Below are 27,358 nucleotides of genomic sequence, written 5' to 3'. Positions count from 1 at the left end.
ACAGTCTTCCAGCCCCGGCGAGGGGAGAGCTCTTGGCTGCGGGTGAATCGCAGCCAGGCGGGCGGGCCGGGCTGGCGCTACAGCTGCTGGAGGCGCCGCTGCTCCCCTTCATCCCACAGCCGCATCCAACCTAGGGTCCCCCACTGCTGGGGAAGATGGGGACCGGGGAGGCAAGATGGGCGGCAGACAGACCCCCTCCGCTGCCTTTTTGAGGCAACGTCTCTGCCTTATTTTGGGATAAAAAGGCAAGGATGAGGTCCCTGCCACCCCTGTCCCCTGCGGCCCCCAAGCCCCTTGCCAGTGGTGCTCTGGGAACGGAGCAGGGGGGTGGTGTTTGAGATGCAAAGGATGCATCCGAACGGGTACCAAAGAGCCAAGGATTCTTGGCAAAGCCCCGCAGGCATCTGGGGGGAGGCCGAAGCATGGCCCATACCCACCGGAGAGGCTGGCATGGCTTCTCGCCTCTGCCCCCCACACTCATGCATGGGTGACAAGGAAGAAATGGGAAAGGGGGGGTGAAGGGAAAGCACAGGGCAGAAGCTGGAGGGCACATGAAGAAGGATGCGGGGCAGCGGCTGCCGCAAGGCCCTACCAAGGGTGCCAAGTGGGATGCGTGGACGCCGGCGTGGGGTGGGCGAGAGATTCCTTCCCGTGGGCTCTTCCCCGGTCTTGGGACCGGGGGGGGAATGGGACCTAAACTGGTTGAGGACCACTGATGGCCGGGGCTGGAAAGGATGAAGTCTCCTGGGCAAGCCGGTCCAGATGCACCCGGCACCCGATGCAGCCCCCAGCCCTGCTCCAGGGACCCTGGCAGCCCTGAGTACACTTAGGCAAGCACGATCCCCCCACAAAATCACTCCATCAGGTTTAAGAAGGAAAAAGCCTCACTGGCCCACAGCACCGGCGGTGCCTGGGGAAAGTCTCGCAGGCAGGCTGGGAAAGTCAGTGCGCTCCCGATGGGGAAACAAGCACAGAGCAGGGACCCGACTTGCTCAAAGTCCCCTGCCCAACCTGTGCTAGGATGGGTGCTCGGGCATGCATGTGTCACACTCAGCGCCGCAGGTCACGTTGCAAGGGCGCTGTGCTTGCCCCCAGAGCCTGGGCGACTTTCCCCGGGCATCTGGCCAGGGGTTGGGGGGGGTCTGTGCTCGCCACTCTCCATGGCAAGACCCCCTCCCCCTGCAAGTCAGAGTGCCGGGTTTGCAACGGGGTGGGGGTAGATGCACAGTAATTAGCTGCAAAACCTCTGAAAGGCAAATATTTACTGCCTAGAAAACAGGAGAAAGCAAATGTCACTGCCGGCAGCTGAAAAGCCCCTGCCCCTGCCGCAGCCTCCCTCCGGCTGGCATGCGGCGGCGCCACGGCCAACCCAGAGCCCCGCCGACCATATTCAGGGGTCCCTCGTGGACAAGCACGGTGTCCCCGATGTACCTCTGCCCGCTGGAGACCCACTGGCTTCGGGGCCGGCGGGGGCACACAGGAGCTGGCCCTGCCCTGGGGGTCCCTGATGAGCCCCCATGAAAGAGGCGAGTGGCTCCAGGAGTACGGCGGTGTCTCAGGCAAGGGCCCAAGCCGGGTGGTCTATGGCACAAGCGGGTCCCCGAGAGGGAGAGAAACAGGAAAGCAATTCAGGACCCGGTGCAACCCCCTGCTCCGGGCAGGGTCAGCCCAGTGCCTGTGCAAGGGCAGTGGAGGGGTCATGGCACGGCTGCAGGGACACAGAGCGTCCCCAAAGCAGAGGGGTCCCCGGGGACCCCCTGCACCGCAGCTTCCCTCCGAGCGCCCCCGGAGCCCCGGCGTCTTCACGTGCCGGAGCGGGGCCTCGGCCGAACCCAGGCAGCCTGCACGGCAGACAATGGAGCGGTGCAGATGTCGCGAAGGGCTGGATTTAGCGAGCCAGGCTCTTGATTGCCGGCGATGATGCATGAACAGGAAAAGATCACAGCTTGACTCCGCGAGGCCAGGCGGAGCACGCGGGGCCAGCGGCTCGGGAGAGGAGGAGCGCGCGCGGCCTCCGCGCTTGGAAACACAGCCCAGGCGTGACGGGCATCGGCGCAATGCCTGCACAGGATCCCAGGAGAGCGGCTCGGGACGGAGCCAGGCCTCGTGCGTGTCCCTCCCCGCCGCAGACGTCCTCCTGCCGGAGCTGGCCAGGGACGCACCCGGGTGCCGTGCCTGGTGCCATGGGTGTGATTCCCCTGCCCCAGCTGCAACGGGGACGTGGGATTCAGGCTCCCGTGCCACCCCGGGCACCTCCTGACCTCCCTGGCACGTGCTGGGGGCATTCCCATGCAGCCAAAAAGCCGCTGACACCCCCCCACCCCTTCCCGGGCGGCTCTGGCTGCGTGGGCTTGGAGAGGCTCCCCCGCACTGGCTCTGACGTGGGGCTCAGCAAATTCTTCCTCTTGCTGCGTGTATTTTGGGCTCAGCGACTGCAGATGCGATTGCAGCTCCCCGGCCTGACGACAGGCAGCAGCAAGAGCCTGAGCCGGGGGCTGCCAGAGTCAGACCCCGGGGGCGAGGTGCAGTGGGGGAGGGAAGGTCTGCGTTTCACATAAGGCGCCCGGCAAGGACAGGCAGGCTCACAGACATGCTCCCAAACCGCCGGGCTGCATGAAGGAGGAGAGAGAAAGGAGCTGAATGCCAGGTGGCTGCTGCCCCTTAACCCCTGAAATCCCCCCGGGGCGCCAGGGAGAGGCCAGCGCTCAGCTCTGCCCATAGCAGATCGCAGCCCCGAGCAGCTGGAGGTCGCCTCTGGTCTGACACAGGCACGGACCCGCACGCGCCCTCTGGCACAAGCACACACGTGCATATGTGCACGACAGCCACATCCACGTATATGCATACACGCATGTGCACACATACATGCACAAACACACCCACATGCATGTATAAACGTGTGCACACAGGCATACATATATGCACACATATACACAAATACACGTACCTCCACATCCACATGTGCATGCACACATACATGCACACGTGCATGCGCACACCCACATGCGTACACATATGCACATGCACAAACACATGCATGCACATGCGTGTGCACGCACACACACAGAGGCATGCTTGGAATGTGCATGTATAAGGCATCAGTAGGCGTGCGCACAAACAGCTCCCAGCCATATGCTCCTATTTCACTCTTGCGCACACTTCCCTCCCTCCCCTGCCCCCCACTGCACACAGCCATCGCACGCATGGCGTGTGTGCGCCGTCACCAGGCCGCACCCCACAGGCATCCTCCCGGGCTCTCTCTGCCCGCGCAGCCCTCGTGCAGCACAGCGCTGGCCTGACCCGTGAGCGTATGCGTGCGTGGGATCTGCCATCCCTCCACCTGCACAGCGGCGCTCCATGTGCACACGTGTGCGCCCAGCGCAGGAGATGCCGCAGGCCAGGCTGAGACAAACCATGACACCACCCGGCCTGCCGCCAGCCGGAACGTGAGCTTCTTCCCCAAATTAGCCAGGACTGGGTTTGTCAGAGCCTGGTTCGCTTCACCTGCTGGTGAGTCAGCAGCCGGCTAGAGACACCGCTCAAAAACACATCCTCCTCCTCCGCGCCGGCCCCCGTGCCAGGCAGCTCCAGGCACCGGCGGATTTACGGGCAGCTCCGGGCACCGAGCGGAGGGGGCCGCCCTGCTTTAAATGCCACATCAACTGGGTGCTGCGGGGAGACTCGACGCCTAGAGCCGTCTCCTGCCCATGCCGGGCTTCCCGGTAGCGTGCCACCTCCCCGCGGGCATCTCCGGCCAAGCTGCAGGGGAGGCAGCAAGGGGCCGGGTCACAGCACTGCAAGCAAGGCCAGACGCCAGGCACGTGCAAGCACAAGCGTGAGCCCTGGAGATCTCTTCCAGCCCCGCTGCTCTAATGCGTGCCCTCCCCGAAGCCGAGTGACCATGCGCAGAGAGGGAAACTGAGGCACAGAGGGCGAAACTGAGGTCCAGGGGGCACCCACCAGCATTCGGGCAGCACCGCCATGAGAACAGGTGTCTCCATCCCCCGAGACCCCACCTGCAGATGCCTGGACGGGGCTGGGGCCGGTGCCGGTCTGCTGGAGGGGTGCAGGGAAGGACCCAGGCATGCCCTGCCCCTTCACTCAGGGCACAAGCCCTGGGGTGGTAATGATACCCCATTTCTGGGGCAGCCCCCAGCGCCGCTTACACCAGCCGTGACCTTTCCCTTCTGCGTGGCTCCAGCCCCCACGGGGGTCCCGTCTGCAACCATGGAGACCAGGGAAGGAAAGCACCGGCTGGAAGGATGGAGGAGGAATGCCCGCAGCCCTGAATCAGCCGTCAGCCCAACCCAGCGCCTGAGTAGGGGCAGAAACAACCCCCCTGCTCCGGCTTCCCCATCCTGCCGGTGCCCCTCACTCCCGACCTGCACCCCAACTTGCTGGTGCCCTTCACTGTGTCAAGGAGACTGGGGCCAGGACTGGGGCAGGATGTCCCCCTCGGAGACCAGACACGGGGTAGACGTGGGCAGCAGCGTCACTTGCCCCCACGTACCCCAGGGCGACCTGCAGTCCCTTGCGGGAGGCTTGTCCCTTCCTCTGCATCGCACCCTCGGCCCCCGGGAAGGGGTCTTGGAGGATGGAGAAGCCTGTTCTCAGAGTTGTGATGCCCGAAGGTTGGTGGGGTGGCCTCAGCTTCTCCCTCTGAGCTTGATCTCTCAGGGTGGGAAGAGGCAAAAATCATAGGTTGCATAGCGCCGCGGGCCTGGCAGGGAGCTGAGGGGTCACATCCAGCCCGAGGCAGGATCGGCTCTCCCAAACCCCCCAGACAAACTGCGTGTCCGGCCTTGGAGCTGCATGACACGGTCGCTCCAACACAGCCACAGGCATCACCCCCGGGATACAGGGGGGCCGCGGCCACCAATGTCCTGCTGCTGCCAGGGGGGTCGTGGGCCGTGCCCCCGCTGCAGAGGAAGGGGAAACCCCCCAGTGCATGGGGAGCAGCACGGCAGTGCGTGGCCGGAGCAGCGATGGACGCTGGAGCAACGCGGGACCACGCACAGCCGCTATCTCAGCCGTGGCACTGGGGAGGAGGTTAGGCCCAGCTCTATAGCCTTGGAGCCGGGCTGATGAACGGCCCGGCGCTGCCTATCCTTCTTCTTCCCCCGGCGCCGGAATCGATGGAGGGAAAAGGTGAATTGCTATCGACCCTCCCAGTGAGTCAACGAGGGCAGACAAATGGCAGGGGCACGGAGGGACCGATGCCAGCTGCTCCCTTTGCAACCTCCCGCCCCCCGTGCAAGGGGAGATGCAGCAGGGTTGCTTCACGCCGGGTGGGGGGCACCGCGATGGGCACCAGCATCTACTGCCGGGGCTTGCTAGGGGGAGAGGGGTGCCATGCTGTCCCGGGAGGTCCCCGTCATGGGGCCGGGGCGACCCCCAAGGCGCAGCCGAGGCTGGGCACGGAGCAGCCGCCCAGCTCGGGGCAGGGGTAGAGGCCCCCGGGCGGGGAAGCGTCCCCCCCCACCGGCCGCGGCAGGGAAGTGCTGACACAGCCGGGAACACGGCGCCGGCACACCTGGACTCATTACCTCGCTCACCGGTTGCCATGGAGACCAAGGCTTCTGCAACCTGGCACCGGCGGCACGGAGCCGGGCCGAGGAACCGGGGCAGGAGGGGACAGGGGTGGGGGGCATGGGACTGGGGGCCACGGGCAGGAGACCCACCCCAGCTGGCATGCCAGGCCCTGAGGACACGCGGGTCGTGGGCAGCTCTGATGGGTGAGCACAGTTTGGGGGGTCCGGCAAGACAGGGGTGCAGGGAGCCCGCAGGCACTAGCTGCCAGGGATGAACCGGCAGCCCCCAAGACGGGGGCACGGCCCCCCCAGCGCTGTGCAGGATGCCCCCCTGCCACCCCGGACGCCTGGGGTCTGCACCCCCGCTGCCTATTGCACGCCCCGGCTCTGCACACAGGCCCCGGGAGCCGCTCGGGGCCGTGCCCGGGGTGCGTTAAGTGCCGCTGTCACGCGCCGGGCGCCGTCTCCGGGGCGCGCTCTGCTACGCGCCCAGCAGACCCGCGGGGGCTGTAAAATCATAAATAAGCCACTGCACATAATGGATTGTGTATTACAAGCTTCAGAGGTCGCGGGGGGGGGGAGGAGGCACGATCATTAACGGCGCAGAGTAATTCCCCTCATCTTCCCAGCGGGAGAGCGCGCGAGCACCGCTGCGGAGCCCCGCTCCTCTCCCCCGCCCCGGCCCCGGCCCCGGCCCGGGGAAAGTCCCGCGGGGCCGGACGGCGCGAGTGCATCGGGCTCCTCCACCCACCAAGTCAGCGATGCCGGCGCTGTGTGCAGCAAGCTGCCTGTTCTCAGCCCTGGCCCTCGGAGAGACGAGCCCCTCGGGCATCAGCGCCAGCCTACGGGTCCCTACGGGCGATGCCCTGCCCGCTCTGGGGCTGGCATGAGACCAGGCAGGGAAACCCCCGCCCCAGCCCTGCTCCGTCTTTTGTAGGATGAGGGTTTCGGAGCTGCTGACCCCGTCCTAAAATGATTGGGGACACCCCCAGATCCACGCCGTGGGGCACTGGCTGGACCCCACCTCTCCCCCGGGCTGCGCTGGAATGGGATGGATCGATTAAAATGCAGCCCGGGTGTCTTGGGGAAGGGCACGGCTGGGGGCTGCACCCAGGGCCCCTGGCACAGACTGCCGCTGCCAGCGGCGATAGTAGGTTGTTATCCCGTATGGTCTAGCAGGGGCGAGTGCATTCGTGGGGCCTCCCTGGCATGGAAAGGTCGAGGATGCAGTGGGCACTGTGCTCCTGCCCCGTCTTCCCGGCTCGCTGGCTCGGGCAGGCTGAAATCGCAGGCGCCACGTACCCCCCCAAACCCTGCCCGGCGGCTGCCCCGCCTGGCCCTGGCGCTTTGGGAGGCGTGTGCTGCATGGGATATGAGAAGCGCCGGGCACACCGAACACGGGACGCCGGAGCGGGGGTTCATGGCACACCAGGCCCCAGCGCCCAGACTGCCCTGCTCAGGGTTGGACCGGGTCTGGGAGCCGGCAGCAGGAGAGATGCAGCGGCCCTGCCTCTGACACCGACTTCCCGCACAACCTCAGGCAAGTCACTTGTGCTGCAAAAATGAGGATGGTCAATGAGACAGCCCGGGGAGGTGCTTGGACGTGAGAAAGGTCCCTGGAGGCGCATCTCCCCCACCCTGGCAGAAAGGAAACGAGACCAGACCATGGCTGCAGCGGCGGAGATGCTTGCCCTGGGCCCCTCCAGACCTGGCGGGTGGATGCCAGCTGGAGCTGGGGTCACATCCTAGAGCTGTGGGGCTGGCAGGGAGCTGCGGGGTCACATCCAGTCTAGCCCCTGCCTGAGGCAGGATCAGCCCCAGACAAACCCTGTGTCCGACCTCAGAGCCACACAACAGTCCCCCTGACACAGCCCCAGGCATCACCCCCGCCCCTGGGAAAGCGGGGGGGCCGCGGCCGCCAACATCCTGCTGCTGCTGGGGGGGTTCATGGACGCTCCAGAGACCCCCAGGATGCACTGATGTCCCTGAGAGCTCAGCGCTAGAGGGGTCCCCAGGACCTCCCCACCCGACCCTGTGCACAGGGATCACGGGGCTGGCGTGACCTGCCCAAGACCCCCCAAACTCTCCCGCATAGGGCAGCTGCTGCCCAGACGAGACCCCCCTGCCTGGCCCGGGCACTTTGGGAGGAGATGAGTAGGCGAGTGCTTCCCCGAGGGCTGCGACCCCCCAGCTGTGTCCTATAGGAGACCCCTCCAGGCCCTGGCACTGCTTCCAAAGAGGCTTTTCCACCCTCTGGTGTCACCACCCCATGCCCCTCCTTGCCAGCCTTTTCTGGCCTCGTGCCTCCCTGCTCCATCTCAAAGGGCTCCAAAAAGCTCACGTGGGCACCCCAGAGAAGCAGGAGCCAGATGCCCCGCACCCCCCAGTGCACATGGGGCTGCTTGCAAAGCCAGCGCTGGCCTCCACTCCCCGGTGCTGCATGGCTTGGAGCCGGCGTGCCGCTGCCTGACACGTCCCCGAAGCGCGCGGGGTATGAATAAGTAAGCGTAGCGCTCGCACATCAGACGAGGCGCACGGGGAGGGGGGCGCTCAATCATGCATCGACGCGGTGCTGCTGAGCAGGGCGGTTAGCACAGCAAAGCGGTAGGGACCTCCCTACCTGGGCGCTGTCTTGTACGCGCTAAACAGCCTTCGCTGCCGGAGCAGGGAGGCTGCCGGAGAGCTGCCAAGGGAGGGGGAGACTCTGCCGCGCTGGAGGTGTTAGGGAGAGGGTGGACGGGCACTGGGCCGGGAGGATCTGGCCACAGCGATGTCCGGGCTCTGCTGTGGGGGTGTCCCAGGGTGCTGGGCTAGTTGCTCCCCAGCTTTCTGCTCCATGTGTCAGGGGGTTTTAAGCCTCCCCCAGAGGTGCTGGGTGCAGCCCAGGCTGGGGATGGGACTGGGCTGTGCCAATGCTCCTGCTGGCACCGACCCTGCAGGGTCCTGGCTGGAGGGTCTTGCCCCTGCGCTCCCCACGCTGCACTGGGGCAGGAAGGGATTTCCCCCTTGTTCAGACTGGTGCACACTGGGGGGTTTTGCTTTCCCCTGCAGTGGGGGCATGGACTGGGCCTGAGCTCTCTGCAGCGCCCACGACCCCCCTGGCAGCAGCAGGACATTGGCGGCCGTGACCCCCCTGCTTTTGCGGGGCCGTATGGGGGGGATGAGGAACAGGCAGCTTCAAGCACTCGCTGCAGGGCTCTCGCCTTCCTTGGGGCACGCTACACATCCCAGCTGCCAACTGCTTGGGGGGCGCGTGTGGCCGGACCCCGGGGGTGGAGGCACCGCTGCTCCCCCACCCCACGCCTGGCTGGAAGCTGGCACCTGGCAGGAATTGCTGCTGCTGCCCCTTCCCGGGCGGGGAGGTGGGGACAAGTCTCCCCTGCACAGAGCACCGTCTGGGGGGGTCCCTGTAGGGTGTCTCTACCCAACCCCCCTCAGCAGCAGCTTTCCAGCGCAGAGGAGAGAGCTTCCTTCTTTGCATCCTGGCAAGACCCAGCCCAAGCCATGCCCGGCCCCAGCAGGACCCACGGTGCCGAGTCCCAGCTCGCCTCCCCCGTCCCTGCTCCTTCTCCTTCTCCCTCCCCTTCCTGGGGGCAGCCCCGAGGCCCGGCGCCCACGGCAGCGTGAATCACACGGCCCCTCGCCAAGACGCTGCCTCCCCGCCCGCCCACGTGCCCGCACACACGCGCAGCCACGTGCCCGCCTGCCAGCCAGCTCGCCGGGTGCCCGGCGCTGCCTCTCTCCCTCCCTCTCTCTGGAGCCGGCTCACGCTTCCTTCCCCAGCCACTCGAACCCCTGCAGTGCGCTCGGCTGCACGTGTGCAAGTGTGCAAGCGTGCGTGGCCTGTCTAGGACATGGAGCCGCCGCTGTACTTGTTTGGGGCCGTGGCAGGGGCCAGGGGCTAGTTGTGCATGAGGTCGGTCACAGTCTCACTATGGAGCACGTCAGGAGCTTGGCCTAGCTTGCAGGGTGCTCAAGAGGGCAGGTACGAGGTGCTAACCCCAGCACTGGGCAAGCCTGAGCTAAACCCCCTCCGCAGACAAGCAGCCGCCTGGCTGAGCCCTCCCAGATGCCCAGACACACGCTAGGACACCATTCAGAGCAGAGAGAGCACTGTCCACCCGTCCTGTCCTGCCCCCCCCCACTGCCAGGCTGCCGACAGGAGATTTGGGGCCAAGGCAACACGGATACCTTTGCGATTTGCAGACCTGCTCACAATGCAGAGAAGGGCTCAGTGCCAAGGTAGCTCCCCTGCCCCTGACACAACAGAGATGCCCAGAGAGCCGAGAGGGGCAGGGTTGCTTTCCCAGCTCAGGCCACCCCAGCCTGGCCACGGACACATGCCGAGAAACGCCGCTCGCTGACAGAGCGAGGAGCCTTGGAGGGAACGAGACCTGCCGGCACCACTCGCCTGGCTCCACAAATACACGTTGGGGCCTCTGACGGGTCATCTGAGACGGCGCAGGGGCAGGCCTTACCTCCCGCTGCAGCACCAGCTCCTTGGTGAAGAGTGTGGCGTCCTCACTGAAGGGCTCCCCTTCGTGCACCAGGCCGGGCAGGTTGCGGGCCCCGCGGGGGCACTCGATGCCTGGAAAGGACAGAGAACAGCCTGGGTCAGCTACGTGGCTTCACGGGCACCCATGGGAGATGTTGGCAGCTTCAGGGAGCAGCCAGCGCCCTCCCAGCCCAGGGGTCACCCCTCTAGTTTCCAAGCTCCTGGTGACCAGACTCTGAATTCCCGGCCGCGGCAGAGGGGAGGGAAGATGCCATGCCCAGACGTGGCTGCAAACTTCTCGTTGCAGCTCCCAGTGCCAGGACCCGACTCGAGACCTGGGGGCTGAATTGCTGGCGGCTGAAGCCTCCAGTGGGACCCACGTGCAGGTCGGGAGTGAGGGGCACCAGCAGGGAACGGGAGCAGAGCAAGCGGGTGGGTGAGTCTCCGGGCTGCCCAAGGGGGAGAGGAAGAGCCTAAATCAGGGATGGGGAGATGGGCATCAGTGCCACGTGCCAGCGGCTCCTCCTGCTGCAAGGGCTCCTCTTCATCCCCGTGGAGCCCAGCGCCCACTGCTCTGCCACAAGAGCAGGCCCGGCCAGGCACGGAGGGCATCTGAAACCTGATGAGGGCTGCAAGAGAAGTGGGGGTGCAGCTGGAGGCCGAGGCTCCACTCCAGCCTGGAACCCATTTATACGTGTCCCAGAGCCGTGGGGCTGGCAGGGAGCTGCGGGGTCATGTCCAGCCCGAGGCAGGATCAGCCCCGTCCAAACCAGCCCAGACAAACCCCTGAGCAACAGGACACAGTCACCCTGACACAGCCTCAGTCATCGCCCCCATCCCTGCCCCCAGGAAAGCAGGGGGGCCGCGGCTGCCAACGTCCGGCTGCTGCCAGGGGGTCGTGGGCGCTGCAGAGAGCCCAGGCCGAGCTCCCGCCGCAGGGGAAAGCAAAACCCCCAGTGCGACCAGTCTGAACAGGGGGGAAATCCCTTCCAGTGCTCCAGTGCAGTGTGGGGCTGAGCACAGGGGCAAGACCCTCCGGCCAGGACCCTGCGGGGTTGGTGCCAGCAGGAGCAAGGCACAGTCCCTTTGGTCCTTCCGGCCAGACAACGGAGGCCACGAGGACTGCAGCTGACTGGGCACGTAGCGTCCGCAGCCAGACTCCAGGTGCGGGGAGGGGGAAGGTGCTGCCTGGAGCTTGGAGCTGGAAGCAGGTTCAGGCAGAGGGGCACAGGCCTGGGGAAGGCCCCACGGAGCAGGATCCGCTTCCCACTGGCAGCTCGGCCGTGCCCGCGTGTCACCGGATGGCTCTGGGGCTCGTCCCCTGACCACAGGCTGCCCCAGGGAAGCAGTGAGGGCAAGACGAGAGTCCCCGCACGCCCACGGCAGAGGCTGGCACCCCACAAACTTTGCTGCACGTGCCAGAGCTGGGTGTCGGGCCCAGCGCTCTCCAGCGATGCTGTAGCTGCCAGCCAGCACCGAGCACACACCAGAAGGGCACGGATGGCACCACCGGGAGCAGAGAGCCAGACCCAGCTGGCCCGAGACACGGAGAACCCTCAACACCTCCGAGCCGCCTCCACGAAGGCTCCACTGCAGCGCCCACGGGCCAGCACCACCCAGGTGCAGCGAGGGCTTCGAGCCCAGAAGCGTCACCCTGCGCTCAAGGGGCACAGGCAGCCCCCGACCCACGTGTCTGCTGCACCCCAGGTGTCAACGCTGGCACCATCGCAGCTTCTGGGTGTCTCCGCTGCAAGAGCCCCATCCCGCACAGAGCAGAGGCGCTGCTGTACGCCACGCTGAGACCCCGACCAAATCCCCCCCCAGCGCCAAGCTTGTCCCTAGGCCTGCACCTCAGTGGTGCAGGTGGCACTACCAAGGCCCGGGCAGGCACCTGCCTGCGAGTAAGCCCCAGGCGACCATTAGCCCAGCGCCTTGCTGCAAAAAGACTGGTGTCTCCAAGGCAGAAGCCTGGTTTAATCACCTCCCGTCCCCAGGGACCGCCGCAGACAGGCCCAGGGGGAATAAGGAGCTCTCCGGCTGGGCCTTCCCCTCCCAGCTCCTGCCCTGCGCGAGGCAGCCCTGTCACAGCAGACGGGGGAGAGGCAGGAGGATGTCGACAGGTTGGCAAGAGTCCAGGCACGGAGCGACAACAACGATTAGGGGCCTGGGAAGCAGGACGGAGGAAGACAGGCTGCCAGAGCTGGGGTGAGTCAGTCCGGAGAAGAGACGACGGAGGGGGGATGCGACCGCAGGCTGCGCATCCCTGCAGGGCGAGGACAGAGGACAGAGACGGGCTTTACTCTGTGGCCGCGGGGGACAGGACTAGGAGAAATGGGCTCCAGCTGCAGCAGGGGAAACTGAGGCTGGAGATGAGGAGAAACCCTGCGGGGGTCCAGCATTGCAACAGGCATCTAGGGGCACACGGGAATCTCCCTCCTTGGAAGTTTTCTAGAGCACGTTGGGCGGATCCGGGGCTGGACCAATCCTGCCCGGCGCAGGGGCTGGACTGGACGTGGCCGTGCAAGCTTCGACTTTCCTGTGATCCTAAGGCAGATTCCCGAGGCTCCTCGGACCCCTGAGAAAGCTGCATCCGCAGCACCGGCGACCGCGTGGCCAGCTGGGCCGGAGGGGCTGGCAACGGAGAGCCGCGGGGCGGTGACGAGAGCCTGGCTGGGGGCCGGGAGGAAATTTTTCCCCCATCTGCTGTTCCATGTGTCAGGGGGTTTTGAAGCCTCCCCCAGAGGCGCTGGGTGTTAGGGATGGGCTAGGCTGTGCCAATGCTCCTGCTGGCACCAACCCTGCAGGGTCCTGGCTGGAGGGTCTTGCCCCCGCGCTCAGGGTTAACCCAATGCTGCACTGGGGCAGGATGGGGTTTCCCCTGCTCACACTGGTTGCACTGGGGGGTTTCCCCGCCCTCTGCAACGGGGGCACGGCTTTGGCCTGGGCTCTCTGCAGCGCCCATGACCCCCTGGCAGCAGCAGGACGTTGGCAGCCGCGGCCCCCCTGTATCCCAGGGGCAGGAGTGGGGGCGATGCCGGGGCTGTGTCAGGGGCGACTGTGTCATCCGGCTCCGAGGTCACACGTGGGGTTTGTCTGGGCTGGTTTGGACGGGGCCAATCCTGCCTTGGACTGAGTGTGACCCCGCAGCTCCCTGCCAGCCCCGCTTCTCTAGGGCTCCAGGGGCCACAGGACACATCTGCCAGCGGAGCAAACAGGGCGAACCGGCTCTACCTACACTGAAACTGGAAATCAAAGGGGCAGGGACAAGAGGGGACAAAACACCACAACCATGCAATGATGCAGCTGGAGCTATGTGCAGACAGAGCCATGCACCACAGTGCCCCAGACGCCGGGACTGAGAGCTGTGAACCATGGGGCAGCAGCCTGGGGGAGCCACGCTCAGCCTTGCAGAGCGGGACGGACCCCTCCAGCCTGCTGCCAAGCTGTCTGGGAATCCCAGAGAGGATGGAAGATGTCCTCCCAGGCCGGCCGGCAGGCACCGTCTCCCCGATACATCTCAAGAGCAGCTAGGGCTCAGCTTTGCCCCAGACCGAGGGAGCTGTGGGTCCTGCCTCAGTTCGCTCCAGGGTGCCCGCACCAAGAAAGCATCGCCTCCGCGCCCGCGGGGCATGGAGCCAACCCTCTCCATCAGCGCCTCAGCGGGCCCTGTCTCCGTCTCGTCCTGGCGGCGAGTCGGAAGCTGTGACGGAGCTGATGAATGAGGCCCTTTTCTGCACGGCGGATCCCAAGAGCGCAGCAGTAAAGCACCCGGCCGGGCGGGTGACAGAGCGCCGCGCGGCCCCTACAGCTGTCCGTCTCCCGACGCGCTGTAAGCACAGGTAGCAATAATGCAGCTGTCAACGGCGCGTCCGGGAGCGGGGAAGGAGGGAGAGCGAGGGAAAGAGATGCAGAGGAAGTGACAGGAGGCGCGGCGGGACCTTGAGCAAGGTCGTTCTGCGCTCCGGGGCCCGCGTCGCAACGGGGATCGTGGAGGGGGGCAGAGAGCCGTGGCCGCGGAGCACGGAGAGGCTGACAGACCGTGTACCCAGTCCCCTGGGGACCGGTGGTCCCGTCTGGCTGCCAAGCTCCTCTGCTCGACTGAGTTACCCCAGGTTGGAGCAGGGGGCAAATAACACTGGTCACCCGCGCAGGTCTGGAATGAGGGTCCCCTGCTCCCCAGCCCGCTGCATCCGTGCTGGACCTGCATCGGGCTCATTCGCCGCAAGGGGATCTTACTCTGGAGTAAGTGTGTCCACACAGGGAGGAAAATGAAAAGCTCTACCTTGGGGACAGAGGGTCAGGATGCCCTGGTGCCGGGGACCAGACCCGCACCATAGATATGATGATGCCGCCTCTGCTCCAGCCCCGTGGCTTGGAGACGAGGCCGGATGTGCCAAGGGCCGGCGGCAAGAGACCCCCACGCAGCCCCCCACCCATCCCCACTCCCGATTCCTCAGCCTGGCTGGTTTTAAATGCAGCAATTACTGTGAAAACGAGGTTGTCGCCAAGGGAGGGGGGAGCCGGGTGACAGCAGGAGCCAAGGGGCTGGGCTGCACCCAGATGCAGCCTAGCACCCCGCTGCCCGTGAAAGGCCCCTGGGTGCCCAGGCTGGATGGGGCCCTCCGAAGCCACCGGAGCCAGAGCCGAAGGGCAAGGAGGCCGAAGTGGGTAAAGCCAGGGGGTCACCAGTGGCAAGAGCAAGGCAGAGCAGCCTGTGCTGCATGGAGCACCTGCCCGCTCCGCTGGGAGCATGGGGAACTTGGCACACAGATGAGGCATCCCCTGGGTGACAAAGGTTGGGGGGGGGGGGGGGGTCTCCTAAAGGGCTATCATCCACCTGCTCCTGCTGGCTCCAGGGGCAAGGGGGAGCCAGGACATCCCCGACAGCGGATGGAGAAGCCCAAACGAGAAGGCACTGACTTCTCTGACACCAGCCAGCTGTGCTGCTCTTCATGCATGACAGTGTCATGTGCATGTGCGTGCACATGCATGCCCAGCACATCTGGACACATGGACAAATGCATATATACATGCACGCACACAAATGCTTGCACATGCACGCAGGCACACATACGTGCACATAAGCATGTCTGCATGCATATAGGTACACACACCTGCATATGCACACGCATCTCAACATGCACATGACCGCAAGCACATACATGACTCCATACATGCACACATGTATGCACCACCCATCCTTGCAGCCCTGAGGGCATGTGGGGACACACACCGGTTCACACACACAACCGCCTGTTCAGGAGCTCGCAGGAGAGGCAAGGAACCTCAGGCATTCACCCCTTCAACCACGGGAGACAGGCGATGCCAGGGATGCACCCCGGGGAGCAGCACCGGCTGTACCACGGGCAGTTGGGCAGCGTGACCTGTTCTGGGAGCCCTGCACGGCAGAGCAATAACAGCCTCTCATTAGGCCGCTCCCAACCCACCCCCGCAGCTGCAAACCAGACCGGAGCGCTCGGACGTGACGGCCTCTGCCTGTGGCTGGTGGCAGACAGCTTGCCACGACCGCTGGGGTCAAGAGCACTTTTGCTCTAGGAGGCCCGATCCCAGACGGATGGACTGGACAAACGCACGGGCCCACGCTCTCTGCCCGTGCCTGGGACCACATGGAGCAGGGAGCTCAAGGGGACAGTGAGAGCTGCGGCACCACGGCCACGTCCTGCAGTGCCGGCAGCACAGGGCAACGCTACCCGGTGCCGAGACCCACCGGGCCCCGGGGCTGAGGGCAGGGCTGTTATGCACCTGGCTCTGCAGGGAGGCCAGAGACCCCACAACTCTGTCCACCTGGCGCCTGATGGCCACGAGTGCCTCTGGCACGGGCACAGAGCACAAGGTGTGGGGTATACGTCTAATCTGTTGGCCCTCAGCTGCCATGGGGTCTGCGCCCAAGTTGTGCAAGTGCCATGTGTGGGGACACGTGTCAGGGATATTTCCCTTCCCTTAGGGGTGCATGCACCACCCAGCCTTGCAGCCCTGAGGACTGGGCTATGCCAATGCTCCTGCTGGCACCAACCCTTCAGGGGTCCACCAAAATCCCAGGGTGGAAAAGCTCCCTGCAGGACCCCTCCTCTTGCTAAGGTAGCTGGAGAAACAACAAGGGAAAGTGTCGAAGCAATGCAACACCCCGGCCCCGCGCTGGGACAGCGAGCCTGGCTGGCTGGCATCAACGCTTCTCAGCTGTGATCTACAGCCCTGAGCTGGGCACTGTGTGACGGATGGAGTTCATTTTTTGGCCCTGGCGCGATGAAGAATGGCGGCGTGTGGAGAAGTGATGGGAAAGGGCGACAAGGTTCAAGCGCTCCCCGCCCCGGTATCGGCAAAAGTGTCAGGAGTAAAATACACCCAGGCTGGGCCCTAAATCTGCACGGCTGGAGGAGCAAGTGCCCGGGGAGACGCGCCGAAGGACGGCACGGCCCATCCCAGCCCTGATCTGGGCAGCCAGGAGGGGAAACATCAGCCCCCTTTTGCTGGGTTATACCCACAGCATCCTTCTCCCCGACACGGAGCTGAAAGAGCCACAGCAAGACGAGACCGATAAAAACCAGTCACCTAAAAAACCCAGAGGCTTCGATTTAAAGCAGGTTCCTTGAAACCCTGAAAATGCAAAGCCGTGTCTGCCCCTGAAACGTTCAAAACACAAAGGCAGGTCGGGGGAAAATGGGGCTAAGAACCCGGAGCGAGCGCCGGTGGAGACACTCGAGCGCTTCTGACGGTGCTCGCTGGCGCGGCAGGGGCCAGGGGAAGATTTGCTTCATTTCAGTTTATTCAGCGAGTTGAGTTCAATGACTAGCTCATTCAAAGCTGAGAACCCGACTGGGAGTTGAGAGAGCAGGAAGCTTGTTTCTCCTCTTCCCCTCTATGAATAAGAAACAAGGCGCGTGAGAATGAGATCTGCTAGCTCTAAAACCGTGGAGGGCACGGGGAACTCGAAGCACTCAGCTTAAAAGCACCCAGACTGGGGCTGGCCCTGCTCTGAGCAAGGGGCTGGATGAGACCCGACCACTGTCGCCCCGGGAGGTGGGGGGCCGTCCGAGACGTTCACCTTGCGAAGTGCTGTTTGGATGCATTGCTGGTGAAGTCTCTCGGTGTCACAGCCCTGCAAGACTGCTGTTTAGCTCTGGCTAAAAGCCTTCTCTCAGGTGCGATCACATGAACTCAGGTGTAGAAATGACTTAGTGCTGTCCAGACACTCAAGATTTTATTTTGGGAATCTGAATAAGAGATGCCATGAGTCCTAGGCTGCATTAGCAGGAGCGTGGTCAGCAGATCAAGGCCCAAAAGAAATCTCATGAGATTCAACAAGGACGAAGTGCCAAGTCCTGCACTGAGGAGGGAGCGATCCCCTGCACCAGTGCAGGCCGGAGGTGACGGGCTGGGCAGCAGCTCTGCAGAAAAGGACCTGGGGGGACAGGGGACAAGAAGCTGAACAGGAGCCAGCAGTGAGCTCTTCGTGCCAAGAAGGGTAATGGCATCCTGGGCTGCATGGGTAGGAGCGGTGCCAGCAGATCGAGGGCAGTGATTCTTCCCCTCTATTCAGCATAGGGGAGGCCACATCTGGAGTCTGGTGTCCAGCTGTGGGCCCCCCACTACAGAAAGGATGTGGATGCACTGGAGAGAGTCCAGCGAAGGACAACGAAAATGGTTGGGGGCTGTAGGACAGGACTGGTGAGGAGAGGCTGAGGGAGCTGGGCTGATTTATTTTGGGGAAGAGAAGAGAAGACCGAGGGGGATTGAATAGCCGCCCCTTCACCTCCCTGCAGGGGGCTGCAAAGAGGATGGAGCTGGGCTGGTCTCAGTGGGGACAGATGATGGAAGGAGCAATGGGCTCAAGCTGCAGCAAGGGAAGGCGAGGTTGGATATCAGGAAAAACCTTCTCACTAGGAGGGTAATAAAGCACTGGAGCAGGTTACCCAGAGAGGTGGAGGAGCCTCCATCCGTGGAGGTGTTTAAGACCCGGGTAGACAAAGCCGTGGCTGGGATGATGTAGTTGGGGCTGGTCCTGCTTGGAGCAGGGGGTTGGACTAGATGTGACCTCCTGAGCTCCCTTCCAGCCCCCATCGTCTGCGACTCCCTGATTCAATTCGCTACCTGCAGATAAATAGCTCCTTTGTTGAACAAACCAATTTCATATGCAAAACGTGTTGTGATTACCCTTTACCCTCCTCCCCCCCGCCAGCCAGTACACTTACAGCAGATTTATTCAATTAAAAGTCATTTTAAACACTGTTTCTCTATGTTTTAATTTAATTCCAATTTTCGTTCAAATGGAGTTTGACACCAATCACGAGTAAAAATTAATAATCGGGGGGGGGGAGGGGGAAAGGGAGTGCATCACTCACCGCTTCGTAGCGAAAATGTAAAACTTATTAGTCTGAATAAGTGTCTCTTCAGCTGCCTAATTGTCTAAATAAATGCCTGTGGATACGGCAGGATCGTCCTGGTTAGCAAAGAACAGCCAAGTTAGCGCGAGGCTATATTCGGGGCTATATCCCTACGCACATGCCGCCCACCCACGCTGGGTTCCCAGCCGATGGGAATCGATGCTTCTTTAGGGAGAGGACTGAAGTACAGCGGCAAAACCAGATTAAAATGGATGATTTCCATCCCAGCTCCCTGCTTGCGGGTCGAGATCGATGCACCCGGGAGGCCTGCAGAGCTGTGGGGGTTGGAGAGGGCAAGGCGGAGAGGGGCATCGAGCTGAGGGTCCGGGCCCTGGGAAAGCTGGAGACAAGCCAACGGGGCCGTCAGGGACTGGGGATTTTGCAAGTGCCACAGGGCAGAGCAGGAAGACCTCCTGTACTGCAATTAAGGGAAGTGATCTCCGTAATTACCCCTCTGGAAAGTAATTATTCCCTGGGAAACAGAGGGCACAGAGAGGTCGCTGGCCCTCTCGGAGTCCCAGAGCCTCCCGTGCTCCTGGCAGCTGCACCAGATCAGCCTGCTGTACCCACCGGGCCAGGTGGGCAGGGAGGAGGGTGGGTGTATGGGGGGCTCCTAGGACCCCTGAACACCCCCAGCACGTGGATGCACCAGCCCCCGGCTGAATCTGCGCAGCGACGGGCTTTGTGGCCTTGCATAGGTGCCGCAATACAGAGGGGCTTGGACCCCTGCCCCTGCCCAAGCGCTCACAGGCCAGCACCACGGCAAGGCCCCTGCTGCCATGGCTGTGCCCAACAAACTCATCCCGCTGGCCTGGGGCCCAGCTGCAGGCCAGGCTTGGACCCCCAGGACGCCCAGGCAGCTAGGACGGACGTGCCGAGCCACAGTGGGCACCTGGCACCGACGCGGGACGCCGCTGGGGTACCGAGGGCCTGCCCCAGCCCATGCACGGGGTCCTCGGTGCCCCCAGCCTGGGTTCCCGTCCTCCCCTCTCCGCACGGTGCTTCCTGCAGAGCTAAGCAAGCCCATCAAAGGTGGGATTAGGATGCAGATCCCGGCTTAGTCATCAGCCAGCAGAATTAATGCAGCAGCGCACGCCTCCTCCCCGCACACCCCCCTGCACCGCGCACGCACCCGCCGGCTCCCAGGACTGACAGGCAGGCAGGCAGCAGCCCCTCGGCCTGGCCGCGGCTCCTGCCTGCCCCCACTTTCTGCCACCCCCGCGGCAGACACCAAAGCCAAATCCTCGCTCAGCTGCTTTGGAGCCAGGGAGGTTTGGCCCGGCTCCTGGCTCCCCTCCTCTTCAACATCCTTGTCCGCCAGGGCGAGGGGACCCCTGCTCCGGCCCCAAAGACAGGGGGGGACCCCCAGCTTTCCCAGCAGCTCCAGGGGTTCATCGCCCCCGAGCTCCCCGTCCCCCCAGCCCAGCCCAGCTGCAGCTCCCAGGGTGTCCCGGCCAGCCGGCTTTTATAAATAGCGCAGGGTTTTCTTGGACCGGATCCGCCAGCCACAAAAAGCATCAGGAGAAAATAGGTGAATAAATCAGAGCAAAAAGTGCCTTCTGCAGCAAAATCCCCCCCCCACCCCCACCTCCCGGCGCCTCCACATATTAATGACCCTCGGGGAAGCTGGCTCAGGCTTTACTTTCACTGAGGAAGCGCGCCGGCTTATTGACGTGACCTGGTTTGCGGTGAGCCGGGCCCGGGCACGGTGGGGCAGCTCCTCGCACCCACTGCTGGGCCGAGCTGCAAGGGGCCCGGGAGCTGCAGGGAGGCCGGGCGAGGCTGGACAGGCCTTGCCCTGCTCAGCTCGGCCAGGATGAGACACGGGGCCAGCTCTTGTGGAGGACAGGACACGGAGGGGCCGCGTCCCAGAGAGCAGAGGTGTTTGGCACCGTACGGGGGGAAGCTACCCAGAGCCACGGGCTCAGACCGTATCCCAGACCCGTTGAGCTCCCTCTCAAGGAGCAGGTCCGAGCCCTGCGCCCACAGGCAGCTCTTGGCTCCCCATGACGGCCGCTGATTCCCCCTGGCAGCTGGGGCTTGGAGATGGTCGCTCCCCCGCGGGCAGCCTGAGCCGGTCTCCGATGGCCGGACCTTTGCTGCAGCACCGGATGGGCCTGGGTGAGACCCACGCACAGCCTCCCTCCGGCCATGCGCACGGATGCCCCTGCCTGGTTACCGGCAGGGTCAGAGGCTACAAAGAGACCCCGCTGCACCCCTTTCTGCACAGCGCCCTCCCCATCAGGTCCTGTCCATCCCTGCCGCGCTTTCCCCTCCGCACGGGGAGGGGGGAGCGACGCGCGTCGACAGAGCTTGACAGGAGTTTACAGCCAGCGACGTGGCAGCCACTTCCCAGGCAGCTCCATCCCCCTGCTCAGCCGCCGCGGGGGCCACGGCATCCCCCCGCCGCCCCAGCACGCCAGGGCAGAAGACAGGCCACGGTGGCAGCAGGGCTCGGGGTGACCGGAGCCGAGAGCCGGCTAGGGACGATGCCGATTTGGGCTGGTTGTGGGGGGAAGGAGAGAGAGCGGGGGGCGGGGAACGCGGCGGGAGCCGCAGGGAGCTGGTGTTCTTCGTTAATGAGCTGGAAATCGGCAGCCTGGCTAATGAAACAGGCAAGCCATTCTAACGAGGGAGGAGAGCGCTCCGGAGAGGACGCGGGACGCGCTCCTAGGGCCTGGCGCAGCGATGGCACCAGCACTGGTGGAGACCGGTCCCCACCAGGGACAGGATGGGGAGGTGCTGGGAGCCCCCGGCGCGGGTGGGGTGGGGGTGAAGGCGGCGGAGCCGGCAGTGAACGAGACCGGAGCCGACAGCCAGAGCGCGCAGGCAGCCTGAGGACTGGATGCAGAAGAGCCCCCCCAGGATACGCTGCCCGTGGGCATCCTGCAATGGACAGATGGGAGGGAGGGCAAAAGGCAACGCTCCAGCAGCTGGTGCGGCTGTAGGGCCGAGCGATGGGGAGAGATGAGCACGGCTCGGTGGGGGGGCAGGACAGCTCCCAGGGTGCCTGGCGCTGGCTCCGGCCCATGTCTGAGCTCCTCCGGGCACTGGCTGAGAAGGGGGCAGGGAAGCAGCCACGGGGGCGCGCCGTGCGGGGCCATCGGGGCAGGGAGCGCAAGAGGGGCCGGAGCCTCCTGCAATGGGGCCACCCGGGAGCTCCCCATGCAGCCCGCCTGCCCGCTGACAGCAGCACTGCTGGCACCTCGCAGAGATGCGCAAGCTGTCTGGTAGCCCAGGCCGGCCTCCACCCAGCAGCACCCCAGGTCCCTGGGGTCACACGCGCCGAGGCTGACGGCCCCAAGGACTCCTGGACTCCCTTGTTCTAGAGAAGAGATTCACGCATACACACATGCATGCATGCACATGTACACATACGTGCACACTCATGCACATACACACATGCACAAGCATGCATATGTGCAAGCGTGAACACACGGCCCAGCCTGCTCCGGCTTCTCCGCAGCCCCTCGCTACCGGAGCAAGGAGCAACAGAGCCACGGCCAGCGCCCTTCTCTCCGGGCTGGCAGCAGTGGGGGAAGCCGGCCCGCTCTCCCCTCGGGCCAGAGGCTGCCTCTCTCAAGGACTCCATTAGCGCCGTCCTGGTCCCTCACTGCAGCGAGGCGGGGGCAGCTGCACTCAAGGAATTACATAAAGCAGAGTCCCGGGCTTCCCCGCCCTGCGCTGAGGCCAGCCAGGCCCCGGCATGGCCTCCTCCCCTCCCCTGGCGATTCACAGCCCTCCCTGCACCTAGGGGCAGAGGGGAGGCACCGGCAGGGTCCCGAGGTGCAGCACAAGCGAGCTCCGGAGCAAGGAGGGTGGCCCAGGTGCACACATGCCACCAGCCGGCCCCCGTGGCATGGTCTCCCACAGTGCCACGTCTTACAGGGTGCAGCTTGGACTGGATGCGACCCCGCAGCTCCCTGCCAGTCCTGCTTCTCTGGGATTTTACGACCCCCCCCCGATTCAGGTGGGTGCAACCAAAGCCCCCACACAACACGGGTCACATGGTGACGGGAAACATGCCTCGCACACGCACTGCTCTCAGCCCTCGCAAAAGTGCCGCTGGCAAGCCCCGGGCTCCGGGTACCGCCGGCGGGGCTGGACCGTGGCAGGAGCTGGCCCGAGAGAGCTGCCTCCGGTGCAGCCTGGAGAAGAGGGGCACCGTGGGGGCAGCGAAGCAGGGGGGGCAGCACCCCCACGTACGGAGTTGCCTGGGGCCAGGCCGCGGAGAGCGGGCGCCTGGGCAGCGTCCGGGCGCCGACCTGAATTAGCAGGAGGATTTCCCGCTTCGTAGCCTTCACGCCTCAGCGGCTCACCGGGATCTCGGCACTGTCAGCTCGGCCGAACGCCGGCCTGGACTGGCTCCAAGCAGAGCGGGCAAGGCCCTGCCTGCCTGGCCCCCAGGGGCGCAGCAAGGCCATCCGGCCCACCGCCTGTGCGGCGAGGGCCAGCTGGCCCCGACCCCAAAGACCTGCTAGGGAAGACAGAGGGGGGAGGGGGGGGCTAGGTGATTTGACCAAGGTCACGCCAGGGGTCGGTGGCAGAGCCAGGAGCTTGAGTCAAGACTCCCGCGTCTGCATCCCGGCCCCCCGCGACCCTGCCCCTGCCCCTCCAGCAGAGCGGTCTCCAGGCCCCTGAAGCACTGGGGTCAGCAGCAAACCCCAGGAACGGCTACGATGCCTGTCCAGATGTTTCTGCACCTGGGATCTCCCAGCCAGGCGGGACGGGAGCGTAGGGGGACACAGCTCAGACTGGTCGCACTGGGGGGTTTTGCCCCCTCTGCAGCGGAGGCACGGCATGGGCCTGGGCTTTCTGCACGACCCCCCCAGCAGCACCAGAATGGTGGTGGCTGCAGCCCCCCTGCTTTCCCGGGCGCGGGGGCGATGCCTGGGGCCGTGTTGGGACTACTGTGCCGTGTGGCTCCAAGGTTGGACACGGGGTTTGTCTGGGCTGGTTTCACAGAATCGGAAAGCCCCAGAGCCGTGGGGCTGGCGGGGAGCTGCCGGGTCACATCCAGTCGAACCCCCGCCTGAGACAACAGACATCACACCCGAACCTGCGACAGGGAAAGGAGGGGGGCCGCGGCCACCAATATCCTGCTGCTGCCAGGGGGGCCATGGACACTGCAGAGACCCCAGGCCGCGGCCGTGTCCCCGCTGCAGAGGAAGGCAAAACCCCCCAGTGCGACCAGTCTGAGCAGGGGGGAAATCCCTTCCTGCCCAGGCCCCGATCCCTGCCACGTGCCACACAGGAAGAGACGGCTCAGCCCTCGTCGAGTCCAGCGACGTCTCCCGGCGTGGCAGAGCAACGCAAGCACGTGCGCGGCCCAGCTCACGGCCGCCCAGGCCTGAGCACGGGGAGATGAGCGATGCTGTTTAAAACACTGCAGTGTTTGGCTGCCATTTCTCTCCCCTGGGGTCTCAAAATAACTCCGCCGCAAATCACTCGCGCTAAACACTTTTCACCTGCCAGGAAACCTGAGCTTATGTAAGCACCAGGGAGCGCGGCAGATGCGGGGAGAGGCCCGCGGGGTGGCGGGACGGGGCGCCCAAGCCCGCCCGTCCGAGGGGAAGATGAAGACGACGAGTGTCTGCCCAAGGGGGCTTGCGGACCCCCGGGGCCACCGTCCATGCACGGGAAAAGCAGGTATGGGACGGGCAGTGGGCACGGCGACAAGCAGCTGCTGGGTGCTTGGTGTTTTATTGCATTAAACTCCCTAGAGCCTGTGAATGAAGCTTCCCCTTCACCCCATGGCCCATACAGAGGTGTCCGCCCCAAGCCAAAGGGAATGAGAGCAACCTAGTCCAGGGGACGCCAGGCCTCCATACCCCCATGCTTCAGGCCAACCCGTCCCAGTCGGGGTCAGCAAAGACCTGCCGGCAGGGGACGAGGTCCTGAACGGGCAATTTCTGCAGCTCTCTGGGCCCCTCTACACGTCACGCATGCGACGCGATGGCCTGGCTCACTGCGCAATGCGTTCAGACCGGCGGCATGTGCAGGTGAAGCATCACACCTTCAAAAGGCCCAACCAGCTACCAAGTCCGAGCTAGAAAACACACAATGAATTTATCGCTGGATAGAGATCAGTGGTATTTTCCACGAGCAGCCAGTCTAACGAATCGGATCATGCATTAGATCCCTTCGAGCTGCACGTGTCGAGGGGCCCTTTGATGCAGCTGGCAGCAGCCATGCCACGGGCGCTGAAGCAGCAGGGTTGAGACATGCTGGGCGGTCCCGGGGCCTTGGCACACAGTGGATAGGAGTCGTTTCCTCAGTTTCCCTATCATTGGGCTCTGTGAGGCTGCAGCCCAGGCTGGGGATGGGGTGGGCTGTGTCAGTGCTGCTGCTGGCACCAACCCCGCGGGGTCCTGGCTGGAGGGTCTTGCCTGCCCCACGGCAGCTCCCTGCCAGCCCCACGGCTCTGGGTTTCTGTGAAAGCCACGGGATGCTTGCGAGCTTCCCTGCTCCCCGCACGGCCACCACAGGCAGAAGTAGGGGGTTTCTGCAGCCAAGTGGCTCCAGGACTCTGCGATGCAGCCCTCCGAGAAGCCGGAGCCAAGCAACGCTGCTCGTGAGCTCCCCACAAGGTGCTGAGCTCAGTGCTTCCTCGCTGGGCAGCTGCATGCAGCCTGCAATGTGCTGCGCCCATGCTGCGGAGAGGGGAGCCCATGCTGACACGCACGGCCCCGCAGGCAGCCCAGCTCCCCCGACCCCTGGCTGAATTGCTAGAGACCTGGGAGATCCCAGATGCCGCCTGGCACGGAGGCAGGGATGCACGGAGCCAACCCATCCTGCATTGACCGCCAGGACTGCCGCCTCCGGGACCCGGCGCTGGGCACCCCAGCACCCACAACTGCATGGAGCCGGCAAAGTCCAACATCACCAGCAACGGAGCTCTCTCCATCCCTCCTTGTCCATCCATCTCCCCCTGCGTGGTCGCCAGGTTGGTATTTCTCAAGCCCTCTCCATACCCCGGGCCCCGCTCCGGAGCGAGGCGTCTCCTCCCTATGCACAGCCCACGAGCGTCAAAGGCGTATTTGTCCAACGGATCAACCCAGACAGGAAAAAGCCCTGTCCTGATCTCTCTATTTCACACCCCGCCGCCGTGTGATGAATGGGAATTTTCCAGCAAAGCAGTTAATAAACTTTTGATCTTGGCGGCTTAGCGGCTGCACCTGCGGAAGCAGCCGGGGGAACCAGGCGCGAGATGAAACACCCGCCGCCGGTCTCGGGCGGGCGGTTGGCGCACGCGTGCGCGAGGGCTCCTCGTGCCCACGCAGCAGGCACGCGCACACGCAGGCACACGTGTGGGTGCAGAATGGGCGGGCGCTTCCCGTCACCGCTGCACTGAGTGGCACGACGCGGCGGGGATTAAACGTGCCCCCCTCCCCTCCGTCTCTCTCTTGGCAATCACTGCTCCAGTCTGGCAAGCCCGAGGCTCCCTCATTTCACGGTCCCTGGCACCAGCCCACCTGGTGGACCACGCTGCCGTTCCCTGCCATCGCCTCCCTGACGGGTGGCTCCGTGCCCTCCGGCACCCCCAGAGCTGCTCTGCGGGATGTGGGGAGAGTCCAGGGACTTGTCGAGAGCAGGAAAGGAGGATGGGGGGCACGTGGCTTGTTTCCCACCCCTCCCCAACGGCACGGTCGGGGCAGCATTGAGAGCAAGTGTAGGCTCCGGTGGGGGTGAGGGCTCTGGGGTTCACTCCCCTGTCCCTGGGAGAGACGTGAGAGCATGCCAAGTGCTAGGCAGGATCAGCCCCACAGCCCTGAGGGTGTGAATGCCGCTTGACTGGGGACAGGATCAGTGCCCCCTCCTGTGCCAGGCATGCATGGCCCTGTAACCCCTACTGCAGATGCAAAGAAGGGAGGGAAGAGTAATGAAGCCTGGGGAGGTGCAATGACATGACCGTGGGCATCTGCCCGAGCAGTGGCAGAGCTAGGAGGGCAGCTCCAGCCCCACACCTCTGCAAGGCGGAAAGCAGGATCTCAGAGGGGTGCAAGAGCCGGGAGGACAGAAACCTACAGGAGTGTGGGGGGCTGGTGGCAGAGGCCACGTTCAAGCCACCCCCACTGTGACTCCTTTCCCAGCCTGCTCCCCCCTCAATACCTCCCCTCCCCTCCCCTCCACTGTGCTGGCAGCACGGGGGCCTCGTGCTGGCAGCTCCCCCCCCACCCCTCAGCCTTGGCACACGGGCGCTCGGCTCTGCGAGTCGTGATGGTAACTTGGCTGGTGCTGCCAAGCCAGTGTGGGAGCCGCACGTATTTTTATCGTCGCCCCTACAAAAATAGAGGCTGCAGGGAACAGGGGGGCAGGCGGCAGCCGGGAGAAGCGATGCCATCCGCAGAGCCTGCTAGGCCTGGTCTGGTAGTGGGGGATGGCCCAGCGCCCCAGCCACGACGCAGACGGGCACAATCGGAGGACAGCGCCCGTGCGCCCACGGAGCTATCAGCAAAGACAAGGGATGGCAAGAAGCACGGCGGTTCCCTCATCCCCAGTGCACCCAAACCCGCTAGGCTGGCACAGGGAGATGGGACCCAGCCCTGTGACCGGTCCCTGAATCAAAGCACCGCCTGATGCTCTTTGCTTGCTTACTTTGACCACCGTCATTCAGCTTTAACGACCCGCCGTAAGGCACCGGACCACCGCAGGCAGCGATAAGGGCTGCAAAGACTGAGAAGCCGCCGTGGCTCCGTCTTTATTCCCCGAGGCTGGGCAAAGGAGGCAGCTCTGAAAGCGGCCACCTCTGGGGTGGACCCAGGCCCAGCTGGAGGTCACGCGCAGAGCTGTTTGGGGGGAGCAGAGACACAGCAGTGCAGCATGCAAAAGGCTACACGGGCTGTATCTCTTCCCCCCTTTGCAACCCCGATCACCCCTAACAAGGGGGCTGCGGTCCTGCTCCAGTGACCGAGAGCCTGGCAAGCTTT

The 27,358-nt window shown here is 64.5% G+C and overlaps 1 protein-coding gene across 1 annotated transcript in view; it reads right to left on the bottom strand.

Annotated features, from left to right (window-relative positions):
• SND1 (staphylococcal nuclease and tudor domain containing 1) overlaps positions 1-27,358 on the bottom strand; it is a 227,842-nt gene that overhangs the window by 15,956 nt on the left and 184,528 nt on the right. Inside the window, exon 16 of the mRNA XM_059725618.1 lies at positions 10,010-10,119. Coding sequence (XP_059581601.1) covers positions 10,010-10,119 — 110 coding nt within the window. The remainder of the gene's footprint in view (positions 1-10,009; positions 10,120-27,358) is intronic.

Source organism: Alligator mississippiensis, chromosome 4, assembly GCF_030867095.1.
Source record: "Alligator mississippiensis isolate rAllMis1 chromosome 4, rAllMis1, whole genome shotgun sequence".
In the NCBI taxonomy this organism is placed as follows: Eukaryota; Metazoa; Chordata; order Crocodylia; family Alligatoridae; genus Alligator; species Alligator mississippiensis.
This window is presented reverse-complemented; position numbering and strand designations above follow the sequence as displayed.